Source organism: Plutella xylostella, chromosome 16 (genome assembly GCF_932276165.1).
Source record: "Plutella xylostella chromosome 16, ilPluXylo3.1, whole genome shotgun sequence".
Taxonomy (NCBI): domain Eukaryota; kingdom Metazoa; phylum Arthropoda; class Insecta; order Lepidoptera; family Plutellidae; genus Plutella; species Plutella xylostella.
This window is the reverse complement of record NC_063996.1, coordinates 5,820,533-5,832,571: the sequence shown is the minus strand read 5'-3', so window position 1 is coordinate 5,832,571 and position 12,039 is coordinate 5,820,533. Positions and strand designations below refer to the sequence as shown.

Here is a 12,039-nt window from a genome sequence, read left to right as displayed (position 1 = left end):
CACTGAAATCTATGTAAAAAAATATTTGTTACATATTTCCATACATTTTAGAGGTTCTTAAAGTTAAGAAAATGTCTCCAAAATGTATGGCACCGCTGTTTTACTGTTATATGGTATATGTAAGAGGAACAAGAATGGTATGCAGAGATTGAAAACAGAAAACTCAGACGACCAATTGGCTCGATGGACCTGCACTATTGCTAAAAAACGTTTTGTTTTTATACGATAGAAAGCTATTCCTAGGCTTGGTTATTGTCTAATTCATGCAGCAAAACCCGCTATAAGTATGCTAACAAAGTTCATGCTTCCCCACAGCCCTACAAGCGAGAGAAGCCGTCGGCTTCAGAAGCCAAGGCGGCGGAGAAGTCCCCGCCCCCCGCCGCGCCCCTACTCGACCGCATCTACTCCGACTCGGAGGAGGAGAGAGAGTACCAGGTATGATATGAACACTGGAGTAACATTCGCTGTAAATTTATGTTGTCAAGTTTCACGTTCAAATTGTTGAGTGTCATTATAAACAATTAAATAGCCTTCTATCCAAAGTCCAAAGACTAAGATCACCATTTTTGTACCTATGTGTTAGTGTAAATTATTTTATGTAACTGCTGTAACTTCTTGTTTGTATGTGTACGAATAAAGAATATTCTATCTATCTAGAAACATAGCTGTGCATATTTTACACACATTAAAAAAATGAGTTTACTATTAAAAAATGTATATTTCCTTCTGCATTGTTCTGATACCAAATAGGTGTGTTGTGAGAAATGCTTTAAGTATATTTTTTACCTAAACGAAAAAGTATGCGTATCCATTATCCATACAATACAGCGCATCTAGTGCTCACTATATTATGTATTCACAGGAGCGAAGACGTCGCAACACGGAGTACATGGAGCAGATCGAACGCGAGTTCAAGGAGGAGCAGCTGCGCTCTGCGGGCGCGCGGGACGACAAGCCCGACGCCAAGTACGACGACTGCCATGTGCGCCTGAGCAGGATGGCGGACTTGCCGCATGATAGGTAAATAGATAGATAATGTTATACGCTAAGTACTCGGGTAAGAAACGTAGTTGTCGTGTCGCTTGATGACTGCTCAGGAAGCTACGTACACGTCACTCGAGGAGGTTCTTAACATGCATCACCCTAGGTCTTATGTTTAGTCCCTCCCTTTGTCCTGGTGTCAGTTATGCGTGAACAAAAAATGGCAAATGCCCTCACAATACCTCGTATGAATAGTCAAATGAAAGGTTTCGTAAATAAGTAGAGATTCACATTTCTTTGGCTTAAATTAGTGTTTGAAATTTTGAACAAAACAATAAATACTTTACAACACTGTTAACTTTCCTTACAGTAAACCTGAAACCAAAACTGAAAGCAAACCCAAACCCAAGATCTCGGAAGAACCCAAGATCGAGCGACGAAGCCCAGTCTCGAACCATTTGAAATCCCCCGAAAAGAAGAAGAAAGAGGCAGAGGAAGGGGAAATCACGTCAGACGAAGAAATGCTCGAATCAAGACGGAAGAAAGACACTAAAAAGAAGAGAAAGAAGCCTCAGAAGAGGGAAGAAAAGGAGAAAGAGAGGGAGAAGCAGAGAGAAAAAGAGAGGGAGAAACAGCGGGAGAGAGTGGTGTCTCTGTCTGACGACCAAAGTAATACGGATACCGCGCCCAGCATGAACGGTATTATGGACGATGTAAGTATTTTTTTGTTTCCGTATGTAAAGTTCCGTATGTATTTTACAGCTCAATGAAGTGTCGGCATATTCACTCTTTTGAGACCGTTTAAAACACATAATGCTATACATTGAGCAATAATTAGACACAATTTTTCTAATCAATGCAGTTAAATTAATGTAGCTAACATAAACCTAAGGTCAGTCGAAGCATTCATGACGCAATTTCCTTAAATATCAGTTTTGCATCCGTCCGATGCGCCCTAGCCACATCTACATAAAAAGGCCCAACCACGTACCCTAGCCATATTTGTAAGTATTTCTGCTACTTGTTCAACAAACAATAACTAATCAACCTATCCCCAGGGCGGTCTCTCGGAGACCTCATCGCCGCAGTCCCAAGCGTCTCAAGCGTCGCAGGCGTCGCAGGTCGCACTGGAACACTCGTACTGCCGCCCGCCGACCGACGACGCGCCGTCGACGGCCAACCATCTGCAGCATGACCATGGTGAGGAGATTGTCATTAACAATTTATAGTCTTGACAGGTGATCAAACTCGTACACAAAATAATCATAAGTATGAAGCATATTCTAAATGCTCAAGAACTATACTCCGTTGGCACAGCGACCCAAAAGGCGTCTTGGGGAGCCACTATGTTTATTTATAATTATTTTAAAAGATCTCAACTGCTACTCGTCTACTGTTTTGTCTATAACCTTACAAGTTAAATTTGATTTATGTTTCATTTACTGATTGAGCTGAAATTAGTGTATGTGTATTTTCAATGCATACTGAAATCAAACCTTTTTCAAAGATTTGGAAACTCAAAAACTTATAGAAAATAAATCTAAATACTATTCTCGCAAATTCATTCCTGCAGGTTACACATGGATGACGCAGGAGCCGGGCGCAGAGCCCGTAGTCGTAGAGAAGAAGCTTCCAGAACCCAAGAAGGAGAAGAGGCCCTACAAGAGAAAACACGAGACCACCAAACTAGCCGAAATACAAAACAAGTATGTAACTGTTTGTTTACTAAATCAAGTGAGTGTGAAATCTGCTGATTAATATTTTGAAATGTGATATAGAAAAATGTACGGCAATGAAAGAAATACAGAAACATTTATAATACTAATACCATAATTTCAGATTGTACGATGGTCGGGGCGACGTGCGGCCGAAATTCGACCATATCACGTTCAAGACACGAGACATTATGGCTGAAATGCAGGTCATGTACGAGTTCTTGACGCGGGGCATCGACCGGGAAGACATCGAGTACTTGAAGAGGTAAGCCAAGCTTTTAAAACTTGAATGTACTCTTACATATTTTACATTCGTGTTGCCAGAGCATAAGAAAGTAAGTAACGGTCGAAATCAAACGAGTCTAGTCTAACGTTACATTACAAGACTTTCGATTAGAAGATATTGGGGCAATACTTCTTTGTAAATTTACTCTCACACGTTTTACATTAGTGTCGTAAAAGTGATATAGAATGTTGCTTACACATTTTGTTTCATCATCAGCCAATAATCGTCCACTGCTGGGCTAATGCTCCCCCAAAGCGCGCCAAAATACACTCGGCAACCATTATTGGCTAATGATTTGAATTCATTCCTACACATATTACACTTGTCTCCTCAGAGCGTACGAGACGTTGCTAGCGGAAGACGCGCAGGGCTACTGGTTGAACGACACGCACTGGGTGGACCACCCGCCCACTGATGTGCGGTACTCACCGCCCAAGAAGAAGTCCAAGCGACATAACAACATGTATGAGGATCTACAAGTAAGTGCAGATTTCTATAATATACAACCTTATTTTTGCCCTTTTCAACTGTTTCAACGAGTTACGGTATTTTTAAACACAATTTAGTAATTTATTTAAAATTTTAATTTATTGTAGTCCCTGTATCTGTCTCTCAGATTGCAAACTTTCTTTACTACCACAAAAAGTAACAGGTGTTTAGAACGGAATTTGAAAGTTTTCTATGGTATTTCACATAGCCAAACATTTGTTGAACACTGCCTAAGTTTTGTTCTATTATGTTTAGAAGCCTGTCCGTCTAAAACAAAGCCATTAGATGTACGAATACTCCAATCTAATGTACATCTAACATTAACTCACAGGGACACAAGAGCGGCTCAGCGCGTACAGAAGGCTACTACAAGATGGACTCCAAGCTCAAAGCCAAGTACAAGTACCACCACGGCCGCGGCGTCGCGTCGGCCACGCCGCTGGAGGCCGCACAGGAGCAGGACAAGAAGGCCGCCATGATCAGCAAGATGCAGCACATGTCGAGAGAGGCCAGGTCTAACCAGAGGAGACTGCTCACTGCCTTCGGTAAGTTGTGTTAGGAATTATATCATTGGTGCTCCTATGCGTCTATAGCGACATTGACGCGCTACGACTGCACTCGTCAATCGTTCATCGCCTGCGGCAACTCTCACGATTTTTACTATAGCTATGAAAATACCACAGGCGTAAAATGTGCAACTATAAATTCACAAATGGCTGATTTAGCAATAACAAAGCATGCAAAAATAAATACGACAGGCGTGAAGATTCATAAGGACGTAAATGGAATGGCGTCTCGTTTACAACGATTCTCTTAATGCTATTTGGGTATAAAAGTAGGATGTTGTCGCTCAGAAATAAAATCGCGATCATGTCCTAACGTATAATGTGTTTCCCGCAGGTACTGACACGGACTCGGATCTGCTCAAGTTCAACCAGCTCAAGTTCAGGAAGAAACAACTCAAGTTCGCCAAGTCCGGGATTCACGACTGGGGATTATTCGCTCAGGTAATAGACGTTTATATATTGTTTTACCATTTTACATGCTAGCAATCGCCGAGTACATATTCATAATGTGAACCCTAGTTTAGAGTGCTATTTCTTTATTCTGTAAATAAATAAACAGATTGTGATGTAAAAATTGTAGATACATATTTGTAACTCATTCACGGGAAAACGTCTGGACCAATTTTTATAACATTTGCTATGTAGCAAGTTCATTGCATTTAGGTACTCATAAATTTCAAAGGCCTATATCCCGGATGGCCGTGCGAAAATCTCGACAAATCTCGCGGGAAAATCTAATCATTCATGAACCCATTTTTCCCCCCAGGAGCCGATAGCAGCAGACGAGATGGTGATCGAGTACGTGGGGCAGATGATCCGGCCCATCGTGGCGGACGTGCGCGAGGCGCAGTACGAGGCCACAGGGATAGGGTCGTCGTACCTGTTCCGTATAGATTTTGATACCATCATCGACGCGACCAAGTGTGGGAATTTGGCCAGGTTTATCAACCACAGTTGTAATGTGAGTACTGTTTTTGTACTTGTATTGTGGGCTTGGTTTTTATAGTTTGCAGGAATGCAACGTTGTTTTGTTGTCCCCTCAGTTTGTAGAGTTTATAGAAATGTAAAAATACCTCAGTATTTACATTTGGTTCGAAAGTTTCATGGTAGTTTCCGCTAGAGGCGCCACTTTGTATGAGCGAAAACTACAACACAAAGTTTATGCAACTTGCGAACTATAAAAATCTCCGGCCCATCGTGGCGGACGTGCGCGAGGCGCAGTACGAGGCCACCGGTATCGGGTCCTCCTACCTGTTCCGTATAGACTTTGATACCATCATTGATGCGACGAAATGTGGGAACTTGGCCAGGTTTATCAACCACAGTTGTAATGTGAGTATTGTTTTCTAAACATAGTTTTTATAGAATGAAAAACTGGTCAATACCGTTTCCACAAAACTTTGAGACATTATAGAATCAATCATGTACTTAAAAATAGTAGTGGTCGCATTTTGCACGAATTATTTGTCAAAAGTTTCATGGTAGTTTCCTATAGAGACGCCTGAAACGAGAAACAACAGAAAACTACAACATTCTTATTTTATGCGAACTATAAAATATGAAATAGGTCAAATGAAATGGTTTAGTATGTAGTAACCTTTGTAGGTGTTGCAAAAATCTGATTTCATTTTCGGGCTTACATATACCATGTAGGTTTCGGTTTAGTATACCCTTTTTGCAACACCCTGTATTCATTTTCGGTGTCAACATCGTGTAATTTTAAATCGCAAACATTACTTTCATCTGGTGATAAACAGACAATGTTTTATAAATATTTTTATTTATTTATTGTATTTTCTCATCCATTCCAGCCGAACTGCTACGCGAAAATCATAACCATCGAGTCTCAGAAGAAGATCGTGATCTACTCGAAGCAGCCAATAGGCGTCGACGAGGAGATCACGTACGACTACAAGTTCCCGCTAGAGGACGAGAAGATCGCCTGCCTGTGCGGCGCGCCGCAGTGCCGCGGCTTCTTGAACTAGACACCCAGTGACACGGTGATAGGGGACGGTTTTGTACGACTTGCTGTAGGTACTTCGGCCGTTCGGGTTTTGTTTCTGCCGGCATTAAAATTTACCGGGTTTTTATTTTTCGCCAATCAATGGACTGATCGATGGCATTGGCGAAAATGATAGTTTGTTTTTATTATGTGGAAACAAATTACGCACATACAACATAAAAAATATGTATTAAATTATTTTTTGAAATCATGAGAAACAAGTCCTAAATGGTTGAAGTACACTCGAAACTGGTAGAGCGATCTACTAGCATCGTCACGTGAAACTTCGTTTCGGTTGTGACTACTTTAGATAGTTATTACGAATACATAGGACCCTGTCAATGAAATATATACCTTATGATCTGTGCAGACGATTTATCAGAATCTTCCTTAGAACACGTTGTATTTAATTTGCGCTGCGGTAAGCCAAATAATGCGTACCTCATTTTATTTATTTATATAAAAATTTAAAAATGCTGTTAAAGTTGCAATGTTTTCTTTTTTTATATTATTGTTATAATTATGCTGTATTTCTTTCTTTTTCCTCGTTTTTTTCTCTTTTGACGACTAAAACAGTGTTGTATGTTTCGTAAATAAACAGGAAACCTTTAGATTTTTTGGAATTTCTGTCGAAACCATTATTGCGTGTGATTTGATTAAATTATATTTACCGTCACCTTAACCTGTTAACGTCACAAAAACACCCTCCATCCGCTAGGTTTATCTATCTATCCATTATATATTAACGAAGAGGAATCCTTTATGGGAGTAGTTACGATATCAAAGTGCCTAGTAGAGGCTGGAGGGCTTCCAAGTACTGCTAGCCTAATCATGAAAATGTATTTCTTTGAAAAAAAGTCTATGAATTCCAATGACTTCGTATGATTCTACGTGTATTTAAATAATGTAAATGAGTTGGTGCAAGCTGATTGTAATTATAATATTATGAACTCTAATGTACTTGTATATTGGTACAGATTTGACTGACTTAATTATAACAAGACAAAGATGTGAAGTCAGAATCTATTCGCGTATGTTATTTTATGTTGTACAGTTTTTTTTTTGTGAATAAACAATGATGATCTCTGCGTAATGTCAGATCCGTGTAGTACACTTATTAAGTACATGGTCTTGTTATAAGTTGTAGCCAGAATGTGGTTTTATCTTCCTTTTGTTTCGATGAAACTCGACTCTTTGAAAGAGGTAGTAAGTTTGTGTGGAATATAATTGTTATAAATGAATGTGTGTGCTCGCTGTACTTCCTACTGCACGTGAGGTGAATGTAAATTTATAAGATTGTAAATAAAAAATTCAACAATTTTTATCTTGTCTTTTTGTGTATCAGACCCCTTATCCCCATTTTAGGTAATAATTTTATGAACAATTCATAGTATAAACATACCCCGTTTGAGAGTTGATTTAGGACTCATTGATATTCATATGTTTAGATTGTTGTAGTAGGTAATTTGTAAATGCTTACTTTCCTTGTTGGGTAGATTCTGACTTTAACGGTTTTTTCATGGGTCCAACGTGTAGAGAACTCCTTACTGCGGGGGTACCAAATTTTCATTAGTTTTTCGATATCTCTTACGATTTTCGAGAAAAACGGGAAAGTATTGACCAGTTCTATGATTCTAAAGGAGGCCGACTATTGTTGATATTTTTTAGACCTCACTTTCCTTGTTGGGTAGATTTTGACTTGACCGTTATTTCATGGGTCCAACGTGTAGAGAACCCCTTATTGCGGGGGTGTACCGATACGATTGTCCACAACGCCATCGCCAGTGGACGGAGCGGCGGCAAGTGAAATGGTAAGTCGACATATTTATTCCCGAGATTAAGGTTTTTGACAGACAAACAGAACTTGATTCTGAAAGCGGTCCGTTTATACCTTTTGAGGTACGGAACCCTCCAAAACATTTGACGAATTAAATTTCAAGTTTATGGTTTGGCGAATTAACAAAAGTCCTTGATTAACAACCCATCATTTTAAAAAGGTTAATATTTTTTTACGTTCATTGCAAAATCAAAACACCTGAGTTTATGGAAATATAAATTTTATTTCAACAGGTTAGAGTACAAAACAAACATCCCTTAAAATAATGTTACATTACACTGTAATACAACTAAGTCTAAACACAATTAAAATCTTATAAAATCACAGTAAAATTGGTCCTCACAATAATTGAAAATTAATACTTATTAGAAAAAAACGATGGCAAGAATTAAAAGAATCATTCCATACGTCTAAAAGTGAAGTCAAATCCGTTATTATGCCTCTAATTGCAGGAATTTGTTAAAATGTTAAAAAAACCCCGTTAAGCTATTCCTTTGTTTACTGGAATGACGGAAAAAGTGGGAGTTAAATTATAGCAAAATTCGAATACTGCACCTTTATCTATTATTATTGCAATAAGTTAAAACTAATCATAATCATAAATAGTGAACCTAATTATGTATTAGTATTTATATTCTAGAGAGGCGTTAGTAGTTAAATATTAACTTACCGTAGGGTAACTAAGTTAAGTACTGAGCGACTAAATGTGTGCAAATTATTTATCGAACTTCCAAAACCTATTCGTAACGTAATAGAGCACATCAGTAGAGGCTGTGTTAATCTTAGCCAATAAATAAAAGGTTAAAGTATGAAGTAAAACATTGCATACATATGAGTTCTATGTAATTTGTAGGAATGTAGAGCTGTGGAATTACTCAGTTAATTGTGGCTACTTATAGGTATTGCATATTCACAAATCTTAGCCAAAGAGAAGATTACGTAATTATATCAAGAGGTATTCATGCTGTTATATCTGTGACTAACACTTGGTCTAATAAATTACAATACGTTGAGCAACACATCAGATCTTTTGGAACTTCACTTGTTTAGTGAACATCTCTGCGCACAAATCCGCTGGATTCCTCGGTTTATTCTCCTTCTCCTGACTAGTGTCGGAGTCAGTCTCCTCTTCTATCGGCGCCGACTTGCGACTGCCTTTAGAGCTTCTCTTGAGACTCAGCTCTGTGGTGAGAACCGCTTTGATGACGTCATTCGATGGAGCCGCCTGCCTCTGTTGCTTTTGTCGCAACTGAGTCGCTCTCTTTCTAATATCCGCCTGGAACGCGGTCTCCTGCTCTCTGCTCTCAACACTCTCTCGGCGAGACGCGTCGCGCGAGGACTCCTCCGTGCTCGGGTCGGTCGTTGACTGCGCCAGGCTGACGGTAGAGCCCTTCGTGTCTGAGATAGTAGCGAGGGACTCCACCGAAGCGCCGATGCTTCTGAACGCCGCCATGCCTTCTACCGTCGATATCACCAGATTGCCCCCGACTTTGGACTGTATTAGGATGCCGTTAGGTGCTTTTCCGAGGAACGTGCAGTCTGTGACTTTGAGATGGAAGACGTGTTCAGTGGCATAACAGTCGGAGGAGGCAACAGAGTCGGTGTCGCAAGTGCAGGGTGGCGCGCGGTATGACTCGTCATTCACATGCACTATATCGATCATTTCACTGCCTACTATGTACAAGAACGGACTGACAAACTCGAAGCGATCGGCGGCAATCGACCACTTCGGTTCCTCCGACCGCGTCTTCTTTCCGTTCTCGTCCACAAACACACCGCACTCGTTGTAGCAGATGAGTATTTCTGCGGGATGCTCTCGTATCAGTAGTATGGCTTTGGGCGGGCTGTGCTTCTTGGCCGCTGCGGAAACTGTGGCATTCTCCATGGCGAAGTGTTCTAGTACGCCTGACGGTAGTTTGAGTTTGAGCGGTCGTTCTCCGGCTATGTATAGCGCGGCGGGTGTGAGCAGGAGGGAGGAGGGGCGGCGGTCCACTGTGAGCGAGCGGGACGTCGTGAACGCCTCGCGGGAGAAGTCGTACCGCAGCAAGAACACGCGCTGGTTGCCCGCCACGGCCACACACGCGGCGTCTGGAGCGTCGCCTTGGATGGCCTGGAAGAAGTGTTGTTACTTTTAAAAGTGTTAAATACTGTATTACCCTATACAAGAGGCGTTTGAACAGTGATATTTCATCCTTACTAATCCTTACTTACTAATATTATAAATGCGAAAGTAACTGTGTCTGTCTGTCTGTCTGTCTGTTACTCTTTCACGCCAAAACGACTGAACGGATTTTTATGAAATTTGGTATACATACGGTCTAGACCCTGGGAAAGAACATAGGCTACTTTTTATCCCGGAATTCCCACGGGAAAACTTTTTAAGGCGAAGCGAAGCGCGCGGGAACAGCTAGTAATAACTAAAAGAAATAAAAGTATTTCCAAATGATGATAAGATTATTCGGTTTTAGAATTCGGAGAAGAAAGAAATAAGGTAAGTACATCTATTTAAAAACTATGTGGCCAGAGACAGATACACATACCATTGATACCATAGACAACACTCTTATTCAGTAGCGGGCTAAAAGCTGAACAACAGACTCACCTGTAGCAAAGAATACGTGGTCCCTTCAGGCAAACAGTACACCTTCTCGACTTGCAACGTGGGGCTCAGGTTGGGAGCTCTGCGCAGGGCCGACTCCAGCGCATGCAGGCTGCCGTGTAGCACCTGCCCGCGGCTCACGACGACGACACGGGTCGCGGCGGCCGCCAGCGCCGACACCGGCCCGTCCCACATGTGCTGCTCTTTGTGCTCGAGGCGGATTTGCCCGCGCAGCGAGTAGATGCCCTTGGAGCAACCTGTGGGGATTTATTTATATATTTATTTAAATAAGGAACACCAGCAGTTAACACAACATACGTAACCGTCAATTTATGGTTCATTAAGGCAAAATGAATGAGTATGAAGTGACTATGAACGTATCAAGAAGTGTTCATGATAAGTTAATGCATGCATTAACTTATCAATGTCTCGTTGACACAAATTTATACAAAAAACCGAAAATGTAACATGTTTATGTCTACAAACAAAGAATATCCATCTAAGTATCTATTAGTATCAACAAACCAAAAGTAACAGCATCGCTGCCGATACATCAGACCACATCTGCCTCATCGCTCAGACTATAGGTCTGGCTGTTCGTACATGTGTCCTTAACCTTAGCATAATATTAGAGTTTTACCTACCATTAAAACTCTTATTATGTTTCCAGCGACATCTGAAATCCATGTTATGAGATAGCATCTCCCTTATCGTCACGCCAACTTGCAGTTTTCAAATATTCGCGCCTAAATTCCACGCTTCTCATTGGTCAAGCACTCGGGCGGCGTCCTTTCTAGCCGTCAAGTTGGTGAATTTTCCGCCATTATATTCCCGAATAATCATAATAATGCAGCGCCAGGTAGCGCTTGCTGGATTTCAGATGTCGCTGGAAACATAATAAGAGTTTTAATGGTAGGTAAAACTCTAATATTATGTGTTCCGTAGCGACATCTGAAATCCATGTTATGAGAAATGTCTGTTATCACCTGGCGGCTAGAGATGACGCAATAATGTGAAGTAAAAAAAAAAAATTAAAAATTATTTATTTCCGAATATGTTTACAGTATTCTTAAAGTAGGCACTAGAGCGTGAATACATGTTAGTTGTATATCTGGGGTCAGTGGTGTCCTAAATAGGTTTTTTTTAAAACCTGTAGTAAGGACTACCGGAAGTAGGTAGGTACTTTGATCATCATCAGATATAAAGCTGTGATGAGAATCTAGGTACTAACTATGGAAATACCAATGAAATGGAGGAAACCATATTATATAATAATACTAATTTATTGGAAATAAATTGGCCATGAACCTATAGGACCTAATCACAACAACTTAGAATAATTATGTACCTATTTAGGCATGTAATATCACATAATAATTCTGTTAACAGAAATCAATTTTCTAAAAATATAATTATTATCACACAAAATATTCTTATCTCAATCACAATGTAACAAGAACAAGAATAGAGTACTAACAATAGAGTATTACACAGATTCAAAATATAATGAAAAGGAACGTTTGCCCTCATTTGGTTTAACAACTGGTAGCAATTCTCTTTGATA

The 12,039-nt window shown here is 40.3% G+C and overlaps 2 protein-coding genes across 4 annotated transcripts in view; one reads left to right on the top strand and one right to left on the bottom strand.

Moving 5' to 3' along the window:
• Positions 1 to 6,167, top strand: part of LOC105384048 (histone-lysine N-methyltransferase SETD1) — a 66,731-nt gene extending 60,564 nt beyond the window's left edge. For all 3 annotated transcript variants that reach the window (XM_048626148.1, XM_048626147.1, XM_048626146.1), the window contains 11 exons: positions 316 to 435; positions 863 to 1,020; positions 1,352 to 1,694; positions 2,040 to 2,181; positions 2,555 to 2,687; positions 2,821 to 2,961; positions 3,317 to 3,461; positions 3,803 to 4,016; positions 4,372 to 4,478; positions 4,804 to 4,998; positions 5,849 to 6,167. In XM_048626148.1, coding sequence (XP_048482105.1) covers positions 316 to 435; positions 863 to 1,020; positions 1,352 to 1,694; positions 2,040 to 2,181; positions 2,555 to 2,687; positions 2,821 to 2,961; positions 3,317 to 3,461; positions 3,803 to 4,016; positions 4,372 to 4,478; positions 4,804 to 4,998; positions 5,849 to 6,022 — 1,872 coding nt within the window. In that variant the 3' untranslated portion in view covers positions 6,023 to 6,167. The remainder of the gene's footprint in view (positions 1 to 315; positions 436 to 862; positions 1,021 to 1,351; positions 1,695 to 2,039; positions 2,182 to 2,554; positions 2,688 to 2,820; positions 2,962 to 3,316; positions 3,462 to 3,802; positions 4,017 to 4,371; positions 4,479 to 4,803; positions 4,999 to 5,848) is intronic.
• Positions 6,168 to 8,079: 1,912 nt separating this feature from the next.
• LOC105384047 (citron rho-interacting kinase) overlaps positions 8,080 to 12,039 on the bottom strand; it is a 30,585-nt gene continuing 26,625 nt past the window's right edge. Inside the window, exons 29-30 of the mRNA XM_048626570.1 lie at positions 10,479 to 10,732; positions 8,080 to 9,986 (exon numbers count right to left, since the gene is read on the bottom strand). Coding sequence (XP_048482527.1) covers positions 8,898 to 9,986; positions 10,479 to 10,732 — 1,343 coding nt within the window. The 3' untranslated portion in view covers positions 8,080 to 8,897. The remainder of the gene's footprint in view (positions 9,987 to 10,478; positions 10,733 to 12,039) is intronic.